Source organism: Atractosteus spatula, chromosome 15 (assembly GCF_055471065.1).
Source record: "Atractosteus spatula isolate fAtrSpa1 chromosome 15, fAtrSpa1.hap1, whole genome shotgun sequence".
NCBI lineage: Eukaryota > Metazoa > Chordata > Actinopteri > Semionotiformes > Lepisosteidae > Atractosteus > Atractosteus spatula.
Window position 1 is genome coordinate 17,990,746 of NC_142720.1, and position 17,658 is coordinate 18,008,403.

A 17,658-nucleotide genomic window follows, 5' to 3' on the forward strand; every position below is an offset into this window, starting at 1 on the left:
TATACAATGTTCATAAAGTAACAGCAGTATAGTTCCACTGGACCTTGACTTCATTGTTAAAACCTCTTCAACTCACTAATGACAGGCAACGAAAATGGTCCTCTTGAAAATGGAGATGTCACATCACATAGCATCATGTTTAACTTTTCGAACACATTCACGTGTCAAGCACAGGGAGAACTTGAAAGTTCTACAACAGAAATGCAGCAATCGGAAAACAAACCAGACATGCTGCAGGTATATATTCACTGAACATTCTCGGCACCAGCTCACGTGCCCGGTTTGGGAAGAGCTGGCAAGAAGACCTATTCCCTTTTGATTTTTGTTGTAACCTGTTCTGCAGTGTGTCCAGTAGTTCAAACCTCTGTCCTCTTAAAAACAAAAATAAATGTTTGGGGATATCTTCCAGCGTAAATGTCCTGGATAAGTGGGAAAAATTCCCAGCAGGCATCACAAATGCCATCCAACTGTGTCATCACATTGCCTTATCATAAAACACTTTGGCACAGGAATTCAAATGAGCATACAACCAAGGTGACACCATTTTCCTGTATGTTTCTTTAGATCAATTAAGTGTAGCATGTATTCCTAAACACAATATTTCATTACATCTGCAGTGGTATTCCTCTTAGGACTGAGGTTTTATATAAAAAACTATATTAAACAGTATCAGTGTTTTCCAATCTATGGTAGGCGTGCCACTGTGCCAGTTATCAACTGCAGGCTTTTCTATTCACTCCTTCTTCCAGATCCATATTCCTCTCCTACCGAGGGATTTGTTTAGCAACGTCACATCTGCTCATGTCAGCCTTGCTCCTACTAAATCAATTCCACGCAGCTAAGTCTTTCAAAAAGAGTAAACAGAAGGACAAACGCATTCAAGTGAGAACCTCCTTCAAACACATTTTTGCTTGCAAAAGTGGTACTTAAGTTGAAAAGGTCGAAAACCGCTGAGTAAGATGTCTCTGTCTGTCACATAATCAGTCATTAGCGTGATAGAGGCATGTCTTTACGCATTGCTCAGGTTTCGCCTCCTTGTACTCTTATGGGTCAGTAATGTCCTAAAACCCTAGCGCCATGATGCTACAACCATATTACAAACACCTGTAGACTCTCCAAGTATGTGCAGACGGCAGAACATTATACTTGTAAAGGAACAGCAATCGTATTGATGCTTCAGTGTATACAATGGTAGATGTCTGGTATCTCCTTTGGTTAGACACGCGCTAATGACACAGTCTCCCATGATACCCACATCCCACTGCATGGCACACTCCTTCACACCCACACAGCTTTAATACCTCCACAGAATGCTTTGATTAGTTAGCTGATGAACTCTCTTCTCAGCTCAAGCTCGGATACTTCAAAGGAAGCACACAAAACCAAATCAATACAGCCTCTTCTGATTAATTTTCATTTTTTTTTGCCTTTTCTTCATGAAAATAAGTCAATTACACATTCAGAAACGTTTTAAGGGATGCAGATACATTTAATTAGAATGATCAGGTCATTCATCTGTGTTGTTCTGAGCTGAAAGGCTACCGCAATTTTCCTGGTTTTGTGACAGGTGGATTATTTTACAGTCTATTAAAATCACTGACTAACTAGGCTTCCCACTTTGCTATATTGGAACTACAAATTAGGAGCCACTTGAGAAAACTTTTTGATTTTCACCCCAACGCAATGTCAAATACTCAAGAGTCTAAAGATATTAGAATAATAAAAAAGTATGCTTGTTAAAGTGCATTTTTTTGTCTCCAACAGGCACTGTGCAGACTTAATGGCAACAGAATAAACCCAGACACCTAAAGTAACTTCCAGGTAGGATGCGTAGTTACCAAACTTAGTTACCCGTCTATATTTTCAAAGTAATTTAAGGGATTATTTATAGAAAGCAAGCTAATTAAGTGATGTTTCTTGTGAAGCACTGCACATGGCGAGGACATTTCCAATGATTTCTCAGCAGGCTAAATCTGTTGCCGTGCAGCTGGACAAGGCGCCCACTTCCGAACCTTGTGAAACAGTCATGCACTGCTTGATCATAAAAAGGGAAAACTGAAATAATCTGCATTTGATGGGTACAAAAAACAGTCAAACTGTGATGTTCATGAATGCTCAAATACTAAGACAGCTACAGTTATATGGCTGGAAACTATAACCACATACTTAACCAAGTTAAACAGGACTTTTAAAACCAAACACCCCATTGTTTCTTTTATGAATCTCAAACACAATCCTTAGGTACAGGTGAATTATTAGAGGTGATCAATTAAATTCATCATTCGATGGCCATTTACTGTACTTTTAAAAAATGTTTTCCTTTCTGACACATTTTCATAGGCTACGTTCATCAATAGGACCTCTGGTCGATTCAAGTGATGACCTAGCACCTGAAAGGCAATATGAGGTGACCTCTAAAGTCATGTAACAAGTATCTGCTGCAGCATTACATCTCACTGCAGATTGTCAGCTGGGTGCATGCTTTTCTCTTTAAACCGATTCAGAATTTTCTGGAGGAGGGTGGCTGAAGGCATCAGAGGCTTAGCAAGCAATCGGACAGATGCAAACTGTTATTGGTTTTACTCAATGCTTTTAGCAGGCCTTTTATTCAGTACCGCTGTGACTCTCTCTTGTTCTCTTTCCCTTGAAGAAGTCATGCTTTGTACATTACCTCCATGCAGTACAGTGCACACTAATGAGTCAGAGCGGTTCTTAAAAGACCATCAGCAGAAAGGCTGTGCCAGCAAGGTCTTGGACTGTCAGTAGTTCACTTAGCCTTAGATTCTTCCAGTGACTGTCAATTTGATTAGCTGTCAAGCAAAATGAACTCTCCCAGCTTTTCAGCAATCCAAACACGAGCTCCCAAAGCAGCTGTTTACAGTAGTGCTCAGCAAGTCCCACAATCTTTAGACTCACAGTGCTGTAGGAAGTGACAATCTTAGAAAAAGTCAGCAAAGGGTTTACACCTGGTTACACAATTCTGGGTTCAAAAAATAAACAATGCACTCTTTTAATTTCTTAATCCTTTATAAAAAATAAAAAAAGCCTTAGTGCTTGCTTAATCCTTTTCCTTTATGCTCCTACTGTGGAAGCACCCTACTGCTTTCTGTTGATGAACACAAAACAGTTATTTAGCCAAACTCCAGGTACACCAAAAAATTTAATTCCCATGTGTCAAAAAATTGTTCCCATGTGTAATTACTTGACGTTATGCAATTGACAAGAACACAGAAACCCCACAGAGCACTGAACTCAGACAAGCACTGCCACAACAGCTCTGTCGAACACAGCCATTCCCAACTACTACCTGGGATCGTTTTTAAACTCTGATGAAATGGTGTGTGAATTGGTGTCTAGGGCCATTCACTGACTTGTTTCACTGACTTTCATTGAGTGAGATTTGCCCACTAGTTTCATGCGAGTTTAATAAAGAAGAATTCATAACTGTAAAATGTCTCTGTATCATCCTTCTGCTTCCCAACACTGTTCCAGCTCTTCACGAGTTATTGATAGAAGCAGTAGAAGCTTTCTTGTTTACTGTGGAAGCCATAACTGACCTTCTAATAGGTGTGATATGACACTGGATCCACAACACCTTAAGCAAAAAAAAAAACATCTTTACTGACAGCTACACAGGTCCTTTTTTATGGTAGTAGCATGATGTACCAACCGTAAGTATCTGATACATCCTACCTAAAGCCTCACTATGACTTCTCTACCGTAGCCCAGAGTAGCAAAGAGTGCTCTGTACACCCCAAACCAATAAAATAACCAGGATCCTGGCTTAACTGGAGCTGCAAAAAATTTACACTGATGAGCATATAACAAACCCACAAGTTTCATTGTGATGTTCATATTAACTCAGAAACGACTCCTATTTACGGTTCACTGACAAATGAACCTAACTAACACTAAGTGAATTTCAATGATTTAGGCTCTAATTTAACATTTTAATTGTAAATTCCTTAATTACAGAATACTCTTGCAGGCTGATGATTATGTCCTCATCAATCACAAACAGCAGATTGGAGGCACTAAAACTAAAGCCATAGCTATAGCATCATAACTAGGCTTGACCGGAGGTAATGTCAGCAGCACTCCATGGAGACAAAAACCTACTCTGGGATCCCAGCTGATGTTACACTAAAAAGGGGGAAGAACATATTTCCTGAACATTGTGCTTTATCACCTCTTTATGCTGCTTCCTCCACAAAGCAATTTCTGAATGTCTGTGAGAAGTGATATAAGCAAAGGGGGGGGGGGGGAATCTGCAGCAAATCAAACTCACAGGAATGTCAAAACATGCAATTAATTTTATCAGCTGCAGCCCACACACCGCCTGAAATATGACTGGTTTCCGCTGGTCCCATATTGTTAAATTGCGTTTTATCAGAATGAAGTTAATGAATTATCATGAAATGATGGCAAGGATCCAGATCACAGTCTGAGGCTAGCTAGGCTGAAGGCAAACCTCAACACCTAAGTGATCCTTAGCTGGAGCTCACCTAACAGAGGGTAACTAGCACACTCCTAATGAGGGCACCAATTACATTTTCTTAAAAGCAGGACATTCACAGTTTAAGGAAGCCATGAGACAATCTAGTCTGATTCTGCAATCTGCTGTGTGCCTCAGACCCGCCTTTACACATCTCCAAACAATCTCAGGTATCGAACTCAAGCAGCTCCAGAACCTTAGCACAGTAAGGAAGCCTTATCCCTACAGCTCACAGATGGAGGAAAGGCTGCCCATATGCAAATGTTTTATAAAGCAACAGACATTATTTTTGAATTCCAACATCTAATATTTATCTTTAGAGGTCCAAGGATCCTCTTTACAAAGCCTTACAGCATGCCCTTGAAAACATTATGAAATGAAAACTACAGCAGAACATCAATTACAGAATTTACTTTCATGTGCCAGAGGCATTCATTTACATTCAGTCACCGTCATTCATCTACTGTTACACTTTCACATTGCTCACCTACACACAGACCACCTCACATCCACATACAGCATTAGCGGCACAGGCTGTGCAGTTCTTTGAGATCAAGCATTTACTGGCCCCCTGGTCTAATTTTAAAAACAGCTCTTGAACTTAAGAGTTAAATGATGTGGACCAACTGCAAGGTCTGACCAATACGCAGATGAAAAAACTCCTCAATTCCATCAAATAAAGAAGTTGTGATTTTTTTTGTTTTGCCAATCTATCAATCTTGATTTTATTTCCTGACTAATATTTTTACAGCAGAACCTGCCTACTAAATGTCAAGAGCAGCATTTCAATTTAGAACGCTGGCAGGCCACACACTGAAATGTCATCTTATCATCTGGCCCCAGGAGTGGATGCCTTTGTGCTGTTACAAAAACAATTGTTTCTTTCTTCACCTCCATTGCATCCACCAATGTCTGCACAAAATAGCTTTCATGTCAAATGATCAGGCACTGGGAACTTTGAGGAGATGTCACTTTGCCAGTGTCAGGGCCTGTCACACAGAGCACGTTTTTTGTCTCCGTGTTCCGATGAGTCACACTTTTGTAACAAAGGGGAGAGCATTCTCACTGTGTCAGCAGCACCCCCCACTGTGAGGAGACAGTGCAACCGTCAAGGCACAAGACACTCCCATGTTACACCGGAAAAAAGTTACACTGAAAGGAGCTGCATCTGAAAGCGCTCCGAGGTGTTCAGAGTTCAAAGAAGCCAAATAATTGCAATTTGCAAAAGTGGATGTGTCTCAGACACCTCAACTGATTGAGAAAAAATGAAATGAGCAATATAGGGAGAATTAAAACTACAAAATAAAAACAGCTCTGCTGCTCTCCGCATGCTCTTGCTGTGAAATTAATAGCTTTCTTTTTAAACCAACAACTCATCTCTAAGACTTGTGTAATGAACTATAAAGTAGATAATATTTCACTACGACAAATATCGGGTTTGAATGACTATGATCATCACAAAACAAGCCCTGTGATACTTCTAGTCATAAATATCAAGAAAATGAGTAGAAATATAAAAAAACATTACCTAAAGTCAATAAATCTTCTTGATGCCATTAATCCATCTTATTAGCTACTGTTACCTCCCCAAAAAGAATTACAAATAAACACTGCTTCCACACACAGAAGCTGACAATTTAAACCAGTTTTTAATTTATAGCTATTCAATCCCTTCTACAATACATCTCTGCAGCATTAAACACAGAAATTACATCACTTAAAACATGGACTGAAGAAAAGGATTTGGAGTAAATGGAACACTATTCCTGAATAAACTTGCTACATGTAATGACAAAAAAAACAAACAAATGGGAATCACAGAATAAATGAGCACAACTGACGTCTCGTTTATTGATGTAGATCTCGGCACAGTGGAAAATCATTTCAGATACTGGGCAGTGTGAATAATTAATCAATGTGCAGAGAAAGAACATTCTCACAGCCCACAAGCCAAGTGAAAAGCCCCAGTAATCCATTTGCCAGCGAGCACACTTTGTGTGAGCAACTCCTTGCAATTGTTTTTGCTTCAGAGAGCAAGGTGTGCCTTACATCCCCAGGATTTATCACCTAATTTTTAATTTTAAAGAAAAATAAAAAGCTGTGACAGTATTTAAAATGTCATTACACTACCAGCACATTTTAGCCATTTATCTGCTGTGACACAAAATGCAAGAAAGAAGTACACTAGAGCGAGCAAACACGAGAATCTAGCCATAAGCAAATACAGAGAACCAGTTTTGCCACTCACTGGACCACAAGACCTGCAATTTCCAGGATGCTGGGAGACAGTAAGGGAATTTAAAGGTGCCCTTAAACCAAAACCAATTAACATGTAAATGAAACACTTGTTAAGCACACCTTTGCTAAGATTAGTGTTGCTTCACAAATACCACACACAGCAAGCAACACTCTTTTCACTGCTCCTTCTGCCAACTGTTGTTCTCCCTGACAAAAAGAGAACAGCTAATCTGTATTACTGACGTGATCTGGAGAGTCGGTGTCAATTTTGAAAACTAGCAGAAGACACTCATTTTACCTTATGGGCAATGGCAAACTGAACTGAACATTTTATAATAAACACATTTGAAATCTAAAAAAAAATATTATAATGTCTTCCCATGCACAGTAAGTAATCAACAATATTAGATTTTAGGATAAATTATGACCCTGTCCAATTTTAAAACTATACGGTCGTTGCTCAGTACAGCACAGTACTGTACACGGGTACAGCACACAATTGTACTTTAAGCAAAATTGTCTGCTGTATTTTCAAAGGTGTTCAGCTCCTATATTCATTCTTTTCCCCTGTGCTTGAAGAGTTCAAACCAAAGGTAGGAGGAGAAGCATCTAGCTTGTAATAGTGACCCAGAGAAAATCAGATACAGAAAGAGAGAGATGAGACAATCAGCCTTAAATCTAATCCATGCCTTGGCAGTCATTACAGTAATTCCATCTGCAGGTGAACCTCCTCAATTTCAGGCAAGAAAACTACAGTATGCAGCTGTTTCTGATTCTTAGCTCTGGGAGCATATCCCTTCATACCTTATTTCTGTATAACTCAATTACACCACCATGAGTACCAGAGGGTCTCCTCTGTGATGTCATCCTGGATCCTGGAACAGATCCGATCAAAATCACCTCCATTTCTTCAAGAACTGAAGTCTGGCCTCTAACTCTATTAGAGGAATAAAAGCCCTTAAATTGATACTTTCATTACATTTTATTAGCTTCATTTTTAAAAGTCAATATTTTTAAAAGCATGGTTAAAGAAAGCACCCCAACAGACAACAAGAGGAAAAAAAAACTGATTGAGCTTTTACAGTTTCAGTGCTTATTGCCATTCTAAAGATTATAAAACAATGCCCAGAAGATCGCTCTCCTCGCAAGAAGTGAGATTAGACTATGCTACAACCGCACTTCCTGATCGTCAGACAGTAGCTGCTTTCAAAAGACACAATGGGGGAAACATTTCTTCCATTAGAGTTGTTTATGCATATTCCCATCAGCTCCCTCTTTCACTTGAGCAGATCCCCAGTTCCACAACCATCAACAGAGGAGGAATCATGAAACCTACATGAAAACACTAAAACCCCAAAGGACAGACCTGCCAGTGAAGCTGATGTGTGCACGCCTTACTGCCAACTTCCCTTCCAAGAAAGCTTTGTGAGTAAGGCATCATTTCCTCAGAATAAAAATACCTGAAACTTAGTGTTGCAAATAAAAAGGCTAGCGATCACCAAAACGATATCCAAAATCCCCACTTATTTATGATTAATACACTAAGCATACTGCAGAAAGTTACAACTAAAAATATAATGACTATTTCTATTAATGTATTTGACAGAGAATGTTGCCAAATACTTTCGTGCTCATTTGATCAATATCAGAAAATTTTGTGAAATTCAGTCCAGATCAAATCTATTTTAAGTTTCCTTTCAAACAGATTTGAAGCATTTCTAATCACATAACCATGTTAAGCTTTATTCAGCTTACTCAGGTGCTACACCTGTCCAATGCAGAAAATAGCTGCACCTTTAGAAATTGTGGATGATCATTAAATCTTCATGTCTTTATAAATGACATAGCATGATTAAGCTTTAAAACCTTGAGCCTTGAAATGTCTTGAACTAATTATATTAAAAAATCCATTAGACTTAAGAAAAAATGAAAGGCAGAAAATTAATACTGAAATAGGCTTAAAAGCTTGTCTTTGAAAGAAGACAATATAACTGGGGCAATCTTCTACTGTGCTGCTACTGCTGCTGCTCATCTCCACTTAAAAAAAAAGATGTTTTACTCAGCGTGCCTGTTTAGCTCAACAGGGGAAATTGCATCTTATCAGCAGCTTTTCTTGCAAATACACAACTTGACCTTCTTACTCATTCAGAAACCTTTATTAGAGCATTAAAACATCAAAACTATTCTGAATAGTGCAGTATAGCAGGAATGAGATGCTGGTGTGTGTGACCCGACAATAGCAGATATGACCTCATGCTGAATATTGTGGCGTTTCAGAGACAAGGAAGCAACACTGGTAGGAGCAGAGGTCCCAGGGCTGCTTACAGTACATCTTGCATCAATCAGGCCTCAAATAGATTGTTTATAAGGCTGCAGACAGATAACAGGACTTCTTTCTTACTTCCCCCCTTCTTCATACTGAAATCATCCAACCATATGGACACTAAACGTTACAGCAAATTGATCATCTGCAGCATCTGACAGCACAGAAAGACACAACAATTATAAATGGTTTATTTCTTAAAAACACTGCTCAACAATTCCTGGTAGCCGTCAGGGTGCAAGGTATTTTTGAAAACACTGCAGGCTTATTTCAAACACCAAAAGATTTATCAGCTTGTTTCCAGACAGCAAAAGGAAAACATTTCAAACAAAACCGATTCCGATTATCAGATTAAATGTCAGGTCTTGGCAGATCACTGCTGGTGGTCTTGTGGTTAAATATACAGCAGTGGCATCATTTTCTGTTCTGCCTTAGTACACATTCACCTTGGCGAGGGAGATTAATTACCCTGCTTCGTGTTTTTTTACTAAATATTTTTGTATGTCAAAACTATTTAGCTTAAGGTGCCAAGAAACCGAGGCACATTTACATTGCATTAAAGGTAACAATTCTTACGTTTGAACTCAAGGAGCCACAGTGAAGTTGAGGGCCTGCAGAGGAAACTTTCTATTCAGTGGCTTCCAATGTACACAGCCTCCTAATTTCATGCCACACCGCCTCTTCCCCTCCTCAACATGGCTGCTAATGTACAGTATTTCACTTGTAATTCTCCAAAGATAAAAAAAATCACTACTATTAAACACTAAAACTATATAACCTTTTCTGCATGAGGAATAAACAAATTGACAAAGAAACAAACAAATGTGTGTGTGTGTATACATACACAAAAAATAGCAGCCTGGAAAGTTAACTCACAAGAACCTCAAGATCTGAACTAATAATTTATGGAAACGTGCTAGAAAAAACATATTTCCATAGATTTATACTCAAACAGAATTGTCCTAAGAAAATTTAATAAACTGAGTTTTAAAAAACCTGGTAGCCATGAATCTTTCACCAGAGAACAGAAAAGGGCATAACATTTATTGAATTGCAATCTGAAAATGAAGATTGTGTAACTGCAATGTCTCATATGTGTGGATCTCTAATTTTTAGTGATACATTTTCTCCAGCTTTGTAACACCTATACACTGAAGTATAAGCTATCACTAATTCTCATTGAAATAGCCTTCTTACTTATTTAACTTCTTCAATAATTCAATACTGCTCCATGACTGAAGAACAATTGTATAGGTATGTGCTACAGTCAATCTGAAATTTGGCAGACTACCACTTATCCAATAGAGCGAGTACTAATTAGCAGAAATTACCACTGACATTTCCAAAATTTCCAACAGAAAAAGGTCAAATTGTGTTGATTATGTGTTTTTACAATGAAAAGGTGGGTATCAGCACCGATGGGCAAAGCAGTAGTAGTAAATTAGTAGTAAAACTTACTATTTGCTTATATCCATCATAAATGGCATGATGGCTGTTTCAGTCACAGAAACACAGACTATGACCTAAAAAAATGGACTACTGAATCTGAAGTCCTAATTTCCTAGTGCGTAGTCTAAGACTAAAGCTTTAGTATTGTTCATCTCCAAATATTAATCATTAATTGCACTTCAGCTAAATATTTTTTTCATTCAATTATCTTTATTTGCGAATAGTATAATTTTTAGGTTTATTAAACCTATCATGGTGCTGCAAAGATTTCTAGTCAATTTAATTGATTTCTGTAGTCTTCTATATACTTTGTAGAGCTGCCCTTGTCAAGTGCAGTTTATAGATAGTTATATAGTGCCTGACAGGACAGATAGTGTCAGGTGGAGGAGGAGGTGATGTGCATCATGCACTCATCTAACTACAAGCCTGCAGGCGCCCAAAAAGTCATAGGAGTCTCCGTTTGCAGAAAAGCTGGTAGAGAGCACTGGCTGACTTATCCCGACTCTACCCTGGAAGGGCTCTGCTTTGCATGTGAACGATGCCAATCAGTCAGCTAGTGATACGGTCCAGGCTCACACTAGTGACGTTCAGAGCTCAACCTGTCCTCCAAAGAGCACCTGTACTAGTGGAGCCACCCAGGAGTCCCACCCTGCTAAAATAATATTACAGTTTGTTTTATAAAACGTTTAACATTGTATGATTTACTTTAGAATTAAAGATTTGAATAAAACTTTGAGATGATGGGTGACTGCATAAATTACTAAGCTATTTCAGTGAATTACCCTTCAGCTGACTGTAGTGCTTCTGGAGAACACTTTAAAACTTTTGTGCTGAATAAAAAATACAGAGTTGAGATTGAGGGCTAGTAGCATACATGCAGAGAGACAAATGAAAATGGATAATTCTGTATTAAAGGGATCAGAAAGACAGACAAAACAAAACCATCATTAAAAGGTAACCTGGGAGAACAGCCAGCCTGCATTTCACTATGAAAATCCAAAGAGGCAGCTATCTGAAAGATAAGGAGTGGGCGTCAGAGACGGGAGGAGGACAATCTCACTCACCTTCCTGCAGCATATCGGGAACATCCGCCTGGAATCGGGGCCCCACGCGGATCTCGCCCTTGTCTGCCAGCAGGGTTTTCTGCGTGGGGTCATACACCAGTGAGTAGAAGAAGGTGTCCTGGAGAACAGAGGACAGGCAACAGAGGATTTAGTTTCACAGCTCCATCCCTCTTTCAAGCTTCAGTTTGGGGTTCGGCACACCGCAGCTGCACTCCCACTCCAACAGCGCAGCACTTTGAGCAAGTCAGTGTGTCCCTCAGTTCCTTTCTCGAGTTCAGCTTAAAGCAGGAAAACCACCTTGATTCATTTTTCTGTACAAGCGTATGAATAAGATCTAAATCACCTTTTAAGAGCATTAAAATTAAAGACCTACTCAGCCACAGAAATCTTACTCTTACAGAGAGAAAGATGAGGTGTTGAAGAGGAAAAAAACAGCTCATTTACAAATCACAAAACCTTTCATTTTTATTATTACCATTTACTGGCAAGGGAAATCCTATGTGGTCCTAAAAACTTTTAAAAATAATATTCAAAATTATTAGTAATAATTATGCTATCACACTTGGTTTCACTAACGTCTTTTAGTGCTAGAAACCAAGCTTAGGTCAATAAAGCAGTCTAATTAAATCTTTCTCAAAGCTAAATGGACGTGCTGTACACACAGAAAAATAAAAGTTTTCCGACTTTAACACATATCCTTCTTTCCTAGTTCCTCCACAAAGAACCTTGTATGAAGTCCAGCATGTACCTCTTTGTCCAGATAAGAGAGAACTGATTCCGTTTCGTTCAAGAGAGCGACACTGCATTTTCCCCTGCAAAAACAAAAGACAGCTCTCAGAAACACAGGCAAGTCGTGAGCTCCTGAGCTGCGGCACGAATACATTACCCCACCACCCACACTCCTACAATTGAAAAGGTTCAGAATTTAAAAATACTACGGTGCTTGTGCTATACGTTTTAATTACACACTTTCATGCAATTTTAAGAATATTTATGTACAAAACGTCTCTTCATTGGCCCCATTAAAATAGCCTGTGTCCATGCTGAGATTCAAGAGGTGCTCATCAACAGCCTGAAAACGGGCGTTAAGTGAGCAACGCTGGAAAAAAGGATGAGCAGCACCCCCACCCAGAGCTAGAGAGGGTTCCTTTCCCCAGCTAGCCTTTCGAAATTCTACATCAGCTGAACTTAACATTTTTTTTAAATGAATGAAAACCCTCGAGTGTCCTTTCAAACCATGGGGAAAAAAAAAACTTTAAAAAATTCTAAGAAAAAGCGATGGTTTCATAAAATTACACTTCGTAACCAGAAAATTTACTCTGTTCAGAATACCTCATTAACCACCACCATGTTCTCCCACATTTTGTTTTCCTGTAGCTCAAGTGATTTTTCATGCATTAATCATTTTGATTTTGATGTTAGTACTGTGCTTGGGGGGAATCAAGATTAATCTGTGGGCATAGATCATGTCTGCGTTTGCACTGGAAAAGTGTGCCTAGATAAGCCTGTGGACTCTGCATTAGCCCATAACGTTTCCTTTTCAATCTGTTAATGGCACAATTTCAAGATTTAAAAAGTGTACTCACAATCTATAACAATCTAAGTTTAAAAAGTGCAAGTTCTGGAGACACAGGAAAAAAAACATTTTAAAACAAGATCATTCATTTGACATTGCTCACCCTGCTAGTCTGAAAATAAAGAGTAAAGAAAATAGTTCTCAGAGTAGCAGAAAAGTATTGGTTTTATCTAGTTTAAAATGCCTGTGTATGTGAAAATAAAAGTGACCATTTATCAAGAACAGTTGTCAGAATGATTTGAGAGACAGGCTTATGCAGCCAAAGGACTAGACTTGCAATACTGCAAATCTCTTTGAGCAGTTCTCAGGCAAGCCTAAAGGATTGTTGTGATTATTACATTTTGCTCAGCAAACCAATAAGATTAAATGGCCATGTAAATTTAGAAATCGGCGGTAGGGCTGTAGTGTATGTAGCCCAGGGTAAAGTTGGTTACAACACCACTACAGCTGCTAGAAGCAGAAAATGGTGAACCCCTGTGGTTTGCTTGAAGCACTCTGAATGTGTGTTGCACAATGCAATCGGAAGCTCGGTTGCTCATCTTGCGGTTTGACTGTTGACAAAAACACAAAAAAAGCCTCGAAAACAAAACTAACACACACCACCAAACAAAATGTCTACCACGGATGACGGTTTTACTTTCTCTTTTCCATGTTCACGATTAAAAAAAACTGGACGTTAATTGACTTGGACCAGCCAAGAAAAAGACCCGCTAGCAAGTGTGAGTCAGGCCCTTGGTGTATGCAAGCTTTTATTTTGCAGAAACAAGGAATAAAGTCAGCAAGGCACATTCTTCCACACAGCTTTAGAATCAATAAGTGCTTACAGCACTCGCTGCTCCAGGACTTGTGCTATTAATTCCCTTTTGTTTGGATCAGCAGTACAATTCAAAGCAGGCAACTTCCTGCAGCTTGAACAATCAACACTTGTAAATGGAAAAGCAAATCTATTTATTACAGTTTAGAACCATGAAGGACAAATATTTAAATCTATCCTTGCGCTACCTTGCTGAACACTGTTCATCGCAGCAAAAGCAAGGTAATTCTAGATTTGATTTTCTTAGCACAAAATCCCGAGACTAATGTTTACGATAAAGCAGGATACTGCTAGAACCTTGAAAGCAAGTATTTATTACATATAATTTATAACAGAAAAAAAAGAGAGCTTTTGGAAGATGACTTGTCACTGTGAAATCTACTCTAGTTAAAAGCTACAACGAAAACAGAAACAAACTATCAGGAGCTTCTTTTATGGAGGACTGCACTAAAACCTGGTGCAGTCTAGCAATGAGCTACTCCACACAGGCTTTTCAGACAAATGGAACAAATTAGTCAAATATCTGCATCAGCTACTTTTTAATGACATGAATGTCTCATCTGATTAACGCAGTTAGAAGGCGCTGGTGCATCACTTTAGTGATGGTGCAGTAAACCCTTGGCCAGCTACAACAACAGAATTCAAGATACCTTAGAGCCTCTTCAGAGCACTGTCGATTTGGTCACTACCTATACCCTCAGAGGGATCATTTTTATTCTGTAATGTCAATTTAATCTGCCTCAACTCCCAGATTAAAGTACTGACTAATACATTTTATGGCAGCCTAGTAAAACATTTATCACTTGTATACTGGCACAGAATCAGAAAAGCTTAAAAACTTCCTGACGCAGAATGTAAGTACAGTACATAAAGATACCATTCCAAACTGGAAGTCCACTGTAAGCAACATATGCTGAGGTCTGATAATGAAGAACATAAAAAATGACAAAATTTGTCATTTGCATGTGAAATGACAATGCATATTATATACAATTGTTCACACGTGTTCTTGCATCTTTTCAGCATTAGCTCATACACTATGCATGTGATGCATGATCTATTTGTACAAAATGCGTGTGCTACAGTGTTGCAGTTTTTTAAAAGATTTTTACTGTTTTTTAAGAACTTCTTTGTTCTTCAACTATGAGGCTAGGAGGTTTACTCCAAACCCCTCTGAGTCTCTGTGTAAAGTAGAATCTCCTGTTGTTTTAGCCTAATGCTTCTAAATGTATTTTCCCTTTCCATCCGCCATACATTGTTGTCGACCAGGACGACATTCCCTGAATTGACTTGGTGAACAGCTTTCAAGGTTTCAGGATCCCACTTGGTTCTCGTACTTCTTTCACAAGCTCCACATTTCTTTCCCATGGCAGACTTGGCCACTCTCCTCTAAACTGCCTCCAGAGCACCGACACCTTTTGCAGCATGGTAGCAGAAGCAACCAAATGAGTTCTAAGCAGTGGGCTGTATAATTATAGCATTATCCTTCCATCAACATCCCTTACTCTGTTAGTACTTGGCACATGATGCCAAGATGTAGTACCTGATATGTGTTGCTGGTAGTGACTCATACTGGCGGGACAAGAAGAGTTCGCGGTGTCTAAGCTGGTGTTTCTGCTTCTCGGTGAGATCAGGCTCGCTGGGGTTCTCCTTCTCTTCTTCCAGCTCCTCTGCACATAGACAAGGAACTAAGGTCAGGAAGGGTTCAAGGAGACAGACTGCTGAAACATGACAGTAACAACAACATACTAATAATAAGCAGCAATTTCCTTTGGATTACTGCTCTCCAAGCAACCTTAAAATGAAGACCCTGACAGATCTGACACCAGATACCAGAAATGATCCCAATATTTGAAATGAGATCAGTTTGGCTACCCCCTCCGTACATTACAAATCCTCCATGGAAAATGTCTGCAAACCCGTTCCGCTCATCTGTGAAATCTAATATCCTTAGGGCATCACTCCTTTCTGACAGGCTGTTGGTTTTACTTCATTAAAAACGCCTAAAGAAGAATTTCAAAGCACTCAACTTTAAGGATTGCATTCAATGTCTAATAGTGCCTGGGACAAATCTAATTTACAGCACAGGTTGTATTAGAAAATAAAACTTTTCTATACCCTCTATACTTTTGTGAATCACAAAAAGGTAAGTGGAAGATAATTATAAGTTCACCATATCTGTCATGCAGCTTCCTTTTTAGGGTACCATGACATGCTTCATGAAGGTAACTATACAGATGAGTAAATATGCAGGAGCTTTTCACTTTAGATAATGCAGGGAGATCTGAGAACAGCCTAATTACAAATGGGATTGTGATGACAGCATATCTAACAAATCTGACTACCTCTCACAGGGTGGGCAAGAAGACATATCTTCACCTCCGGCACCCTGGAGCCTTTAGAAAACACTCAATTAGTCAGGACACAATGGTAGCTGCATTTTTTAAAAAGAAAACCACAGCAATAAGTAACCATCTGAATAAAAGACAGCTGAAAAAATGGGCTGGATAAATACCTTATTGAAATATCCTTAATTAATGTCAGACAGTCCTATGAACCAAAAACGGTTTGTACTCAAATTCTGAGATGATTAGTTGCATAACGAGTCTTCATGGGGTTTTATTATAGCTCCCAATTAAGAAATGAGACAGGACTTTTCAAGCTCACATACAGCACTCGGCATACAAGAAAACACGGATGGGGGGAAAAAAATGATAATGCACCTCTGTATTCCACCAGTCATATTTATTATTACATTTGTTTCTGCAGCAATCCTGGCACACATCATTCATTTCCACTTTTAAATACACAAAGACATCATTAAAATGATGAGACCAGAAGCACAAGTAAATTACCTGGTGAAATGAACTAAGGTGGATGGCTATTTGTCTGTGCATAGTGTAACCCTAACAACCGTACTGCAGTAAATATGGTGCTGTGCCGGCAGGCGTGTGGGCCCCGTGTCTGTGGGATCCGTGTGCTTCACTTGGCCGTAGGGGGAGCTGGTGCACTAGGGGGTTGTTCTCTTTCCTGCCCTTTCCGTTTCCCACACACATGGCACAACTCCAGCCTTCAGTCACCCCTCCTCTCCCCTCTCTAGTTGCAGAGATGAGGAAAGTGGGTAGTAAACAAGTACATGGACTCTACATCTGCCCATAAAATTCCTCACGCCTTTAAGACATAACAGCAGATGCAGGATTGGATTTAGTAAAAAAGGGAAAGATCAATACCACTGTTGAATACTTCGCTCTGTCCACAATGGCACACTGCTTTGAAGCAGAGGGGGGAAGAGAACTCACTGATGTGGCAAAGGAAACATGCTTCTTTTTGAGGGACGACAGTCATTTCTAATTGCAGCTGGCTCAAGGTGATCTTTCTGACACACACTGGGCAGCGAGACCCTTGCTACTGATGCCAGGACTAACTCGGGGCCTCTTCTGGGTCGACAAGAAGGCCCTGTGTATTCCCCCGCTGAGATCTTCACAGTGGGCAAACAGACTTGTAAGCCTCAGCTCCATAAACAAAATGAGTTTATCTTAATTTTAATTTAATTAATTGTATTAATTAGCTGCTGTATTATTGCAATACTGCAACAAACAAGAGTGCACGACCACATATCTTAATTCAATTCCATCATCTATTGTGCAGAAAGTTCAGCAGGTGACGCTGTATAATGGGCCCAAGGATGCTCCTCTGTAC

General features: G+C 39.3%; 1 protein-coding gene across 1 annotated transcript in view; it reads right to left on the minus strand.

Annotated features, from left to right (window-relative positions):
* Positions 1–17,658, minus strand: part of mta3 (metastasis associated 1 family, member 3) — a 74,632-nt gene that overhangs the window by 42,961 nt on the left and 14,013 nt on the right. The window contains exons 4-6 of the mRNA XM_088933565.1: positions 15,503–15,629; positions 12,318–12,381; positions 11,570–11,687 (exon numbers count right to left, since the gene is read on the minus strand). Coding sequence (XP_088789691.1) covers positions 11,570–11,687; positions 12,318–12,381; positions 15,503–15,629 — 309 coding nt within the window. The remainder of the gene's footprint in view (positions 1–11,569; positions 11,688–12,317; positions 12,382–15,502; positions 15,630–17,658) is intronic.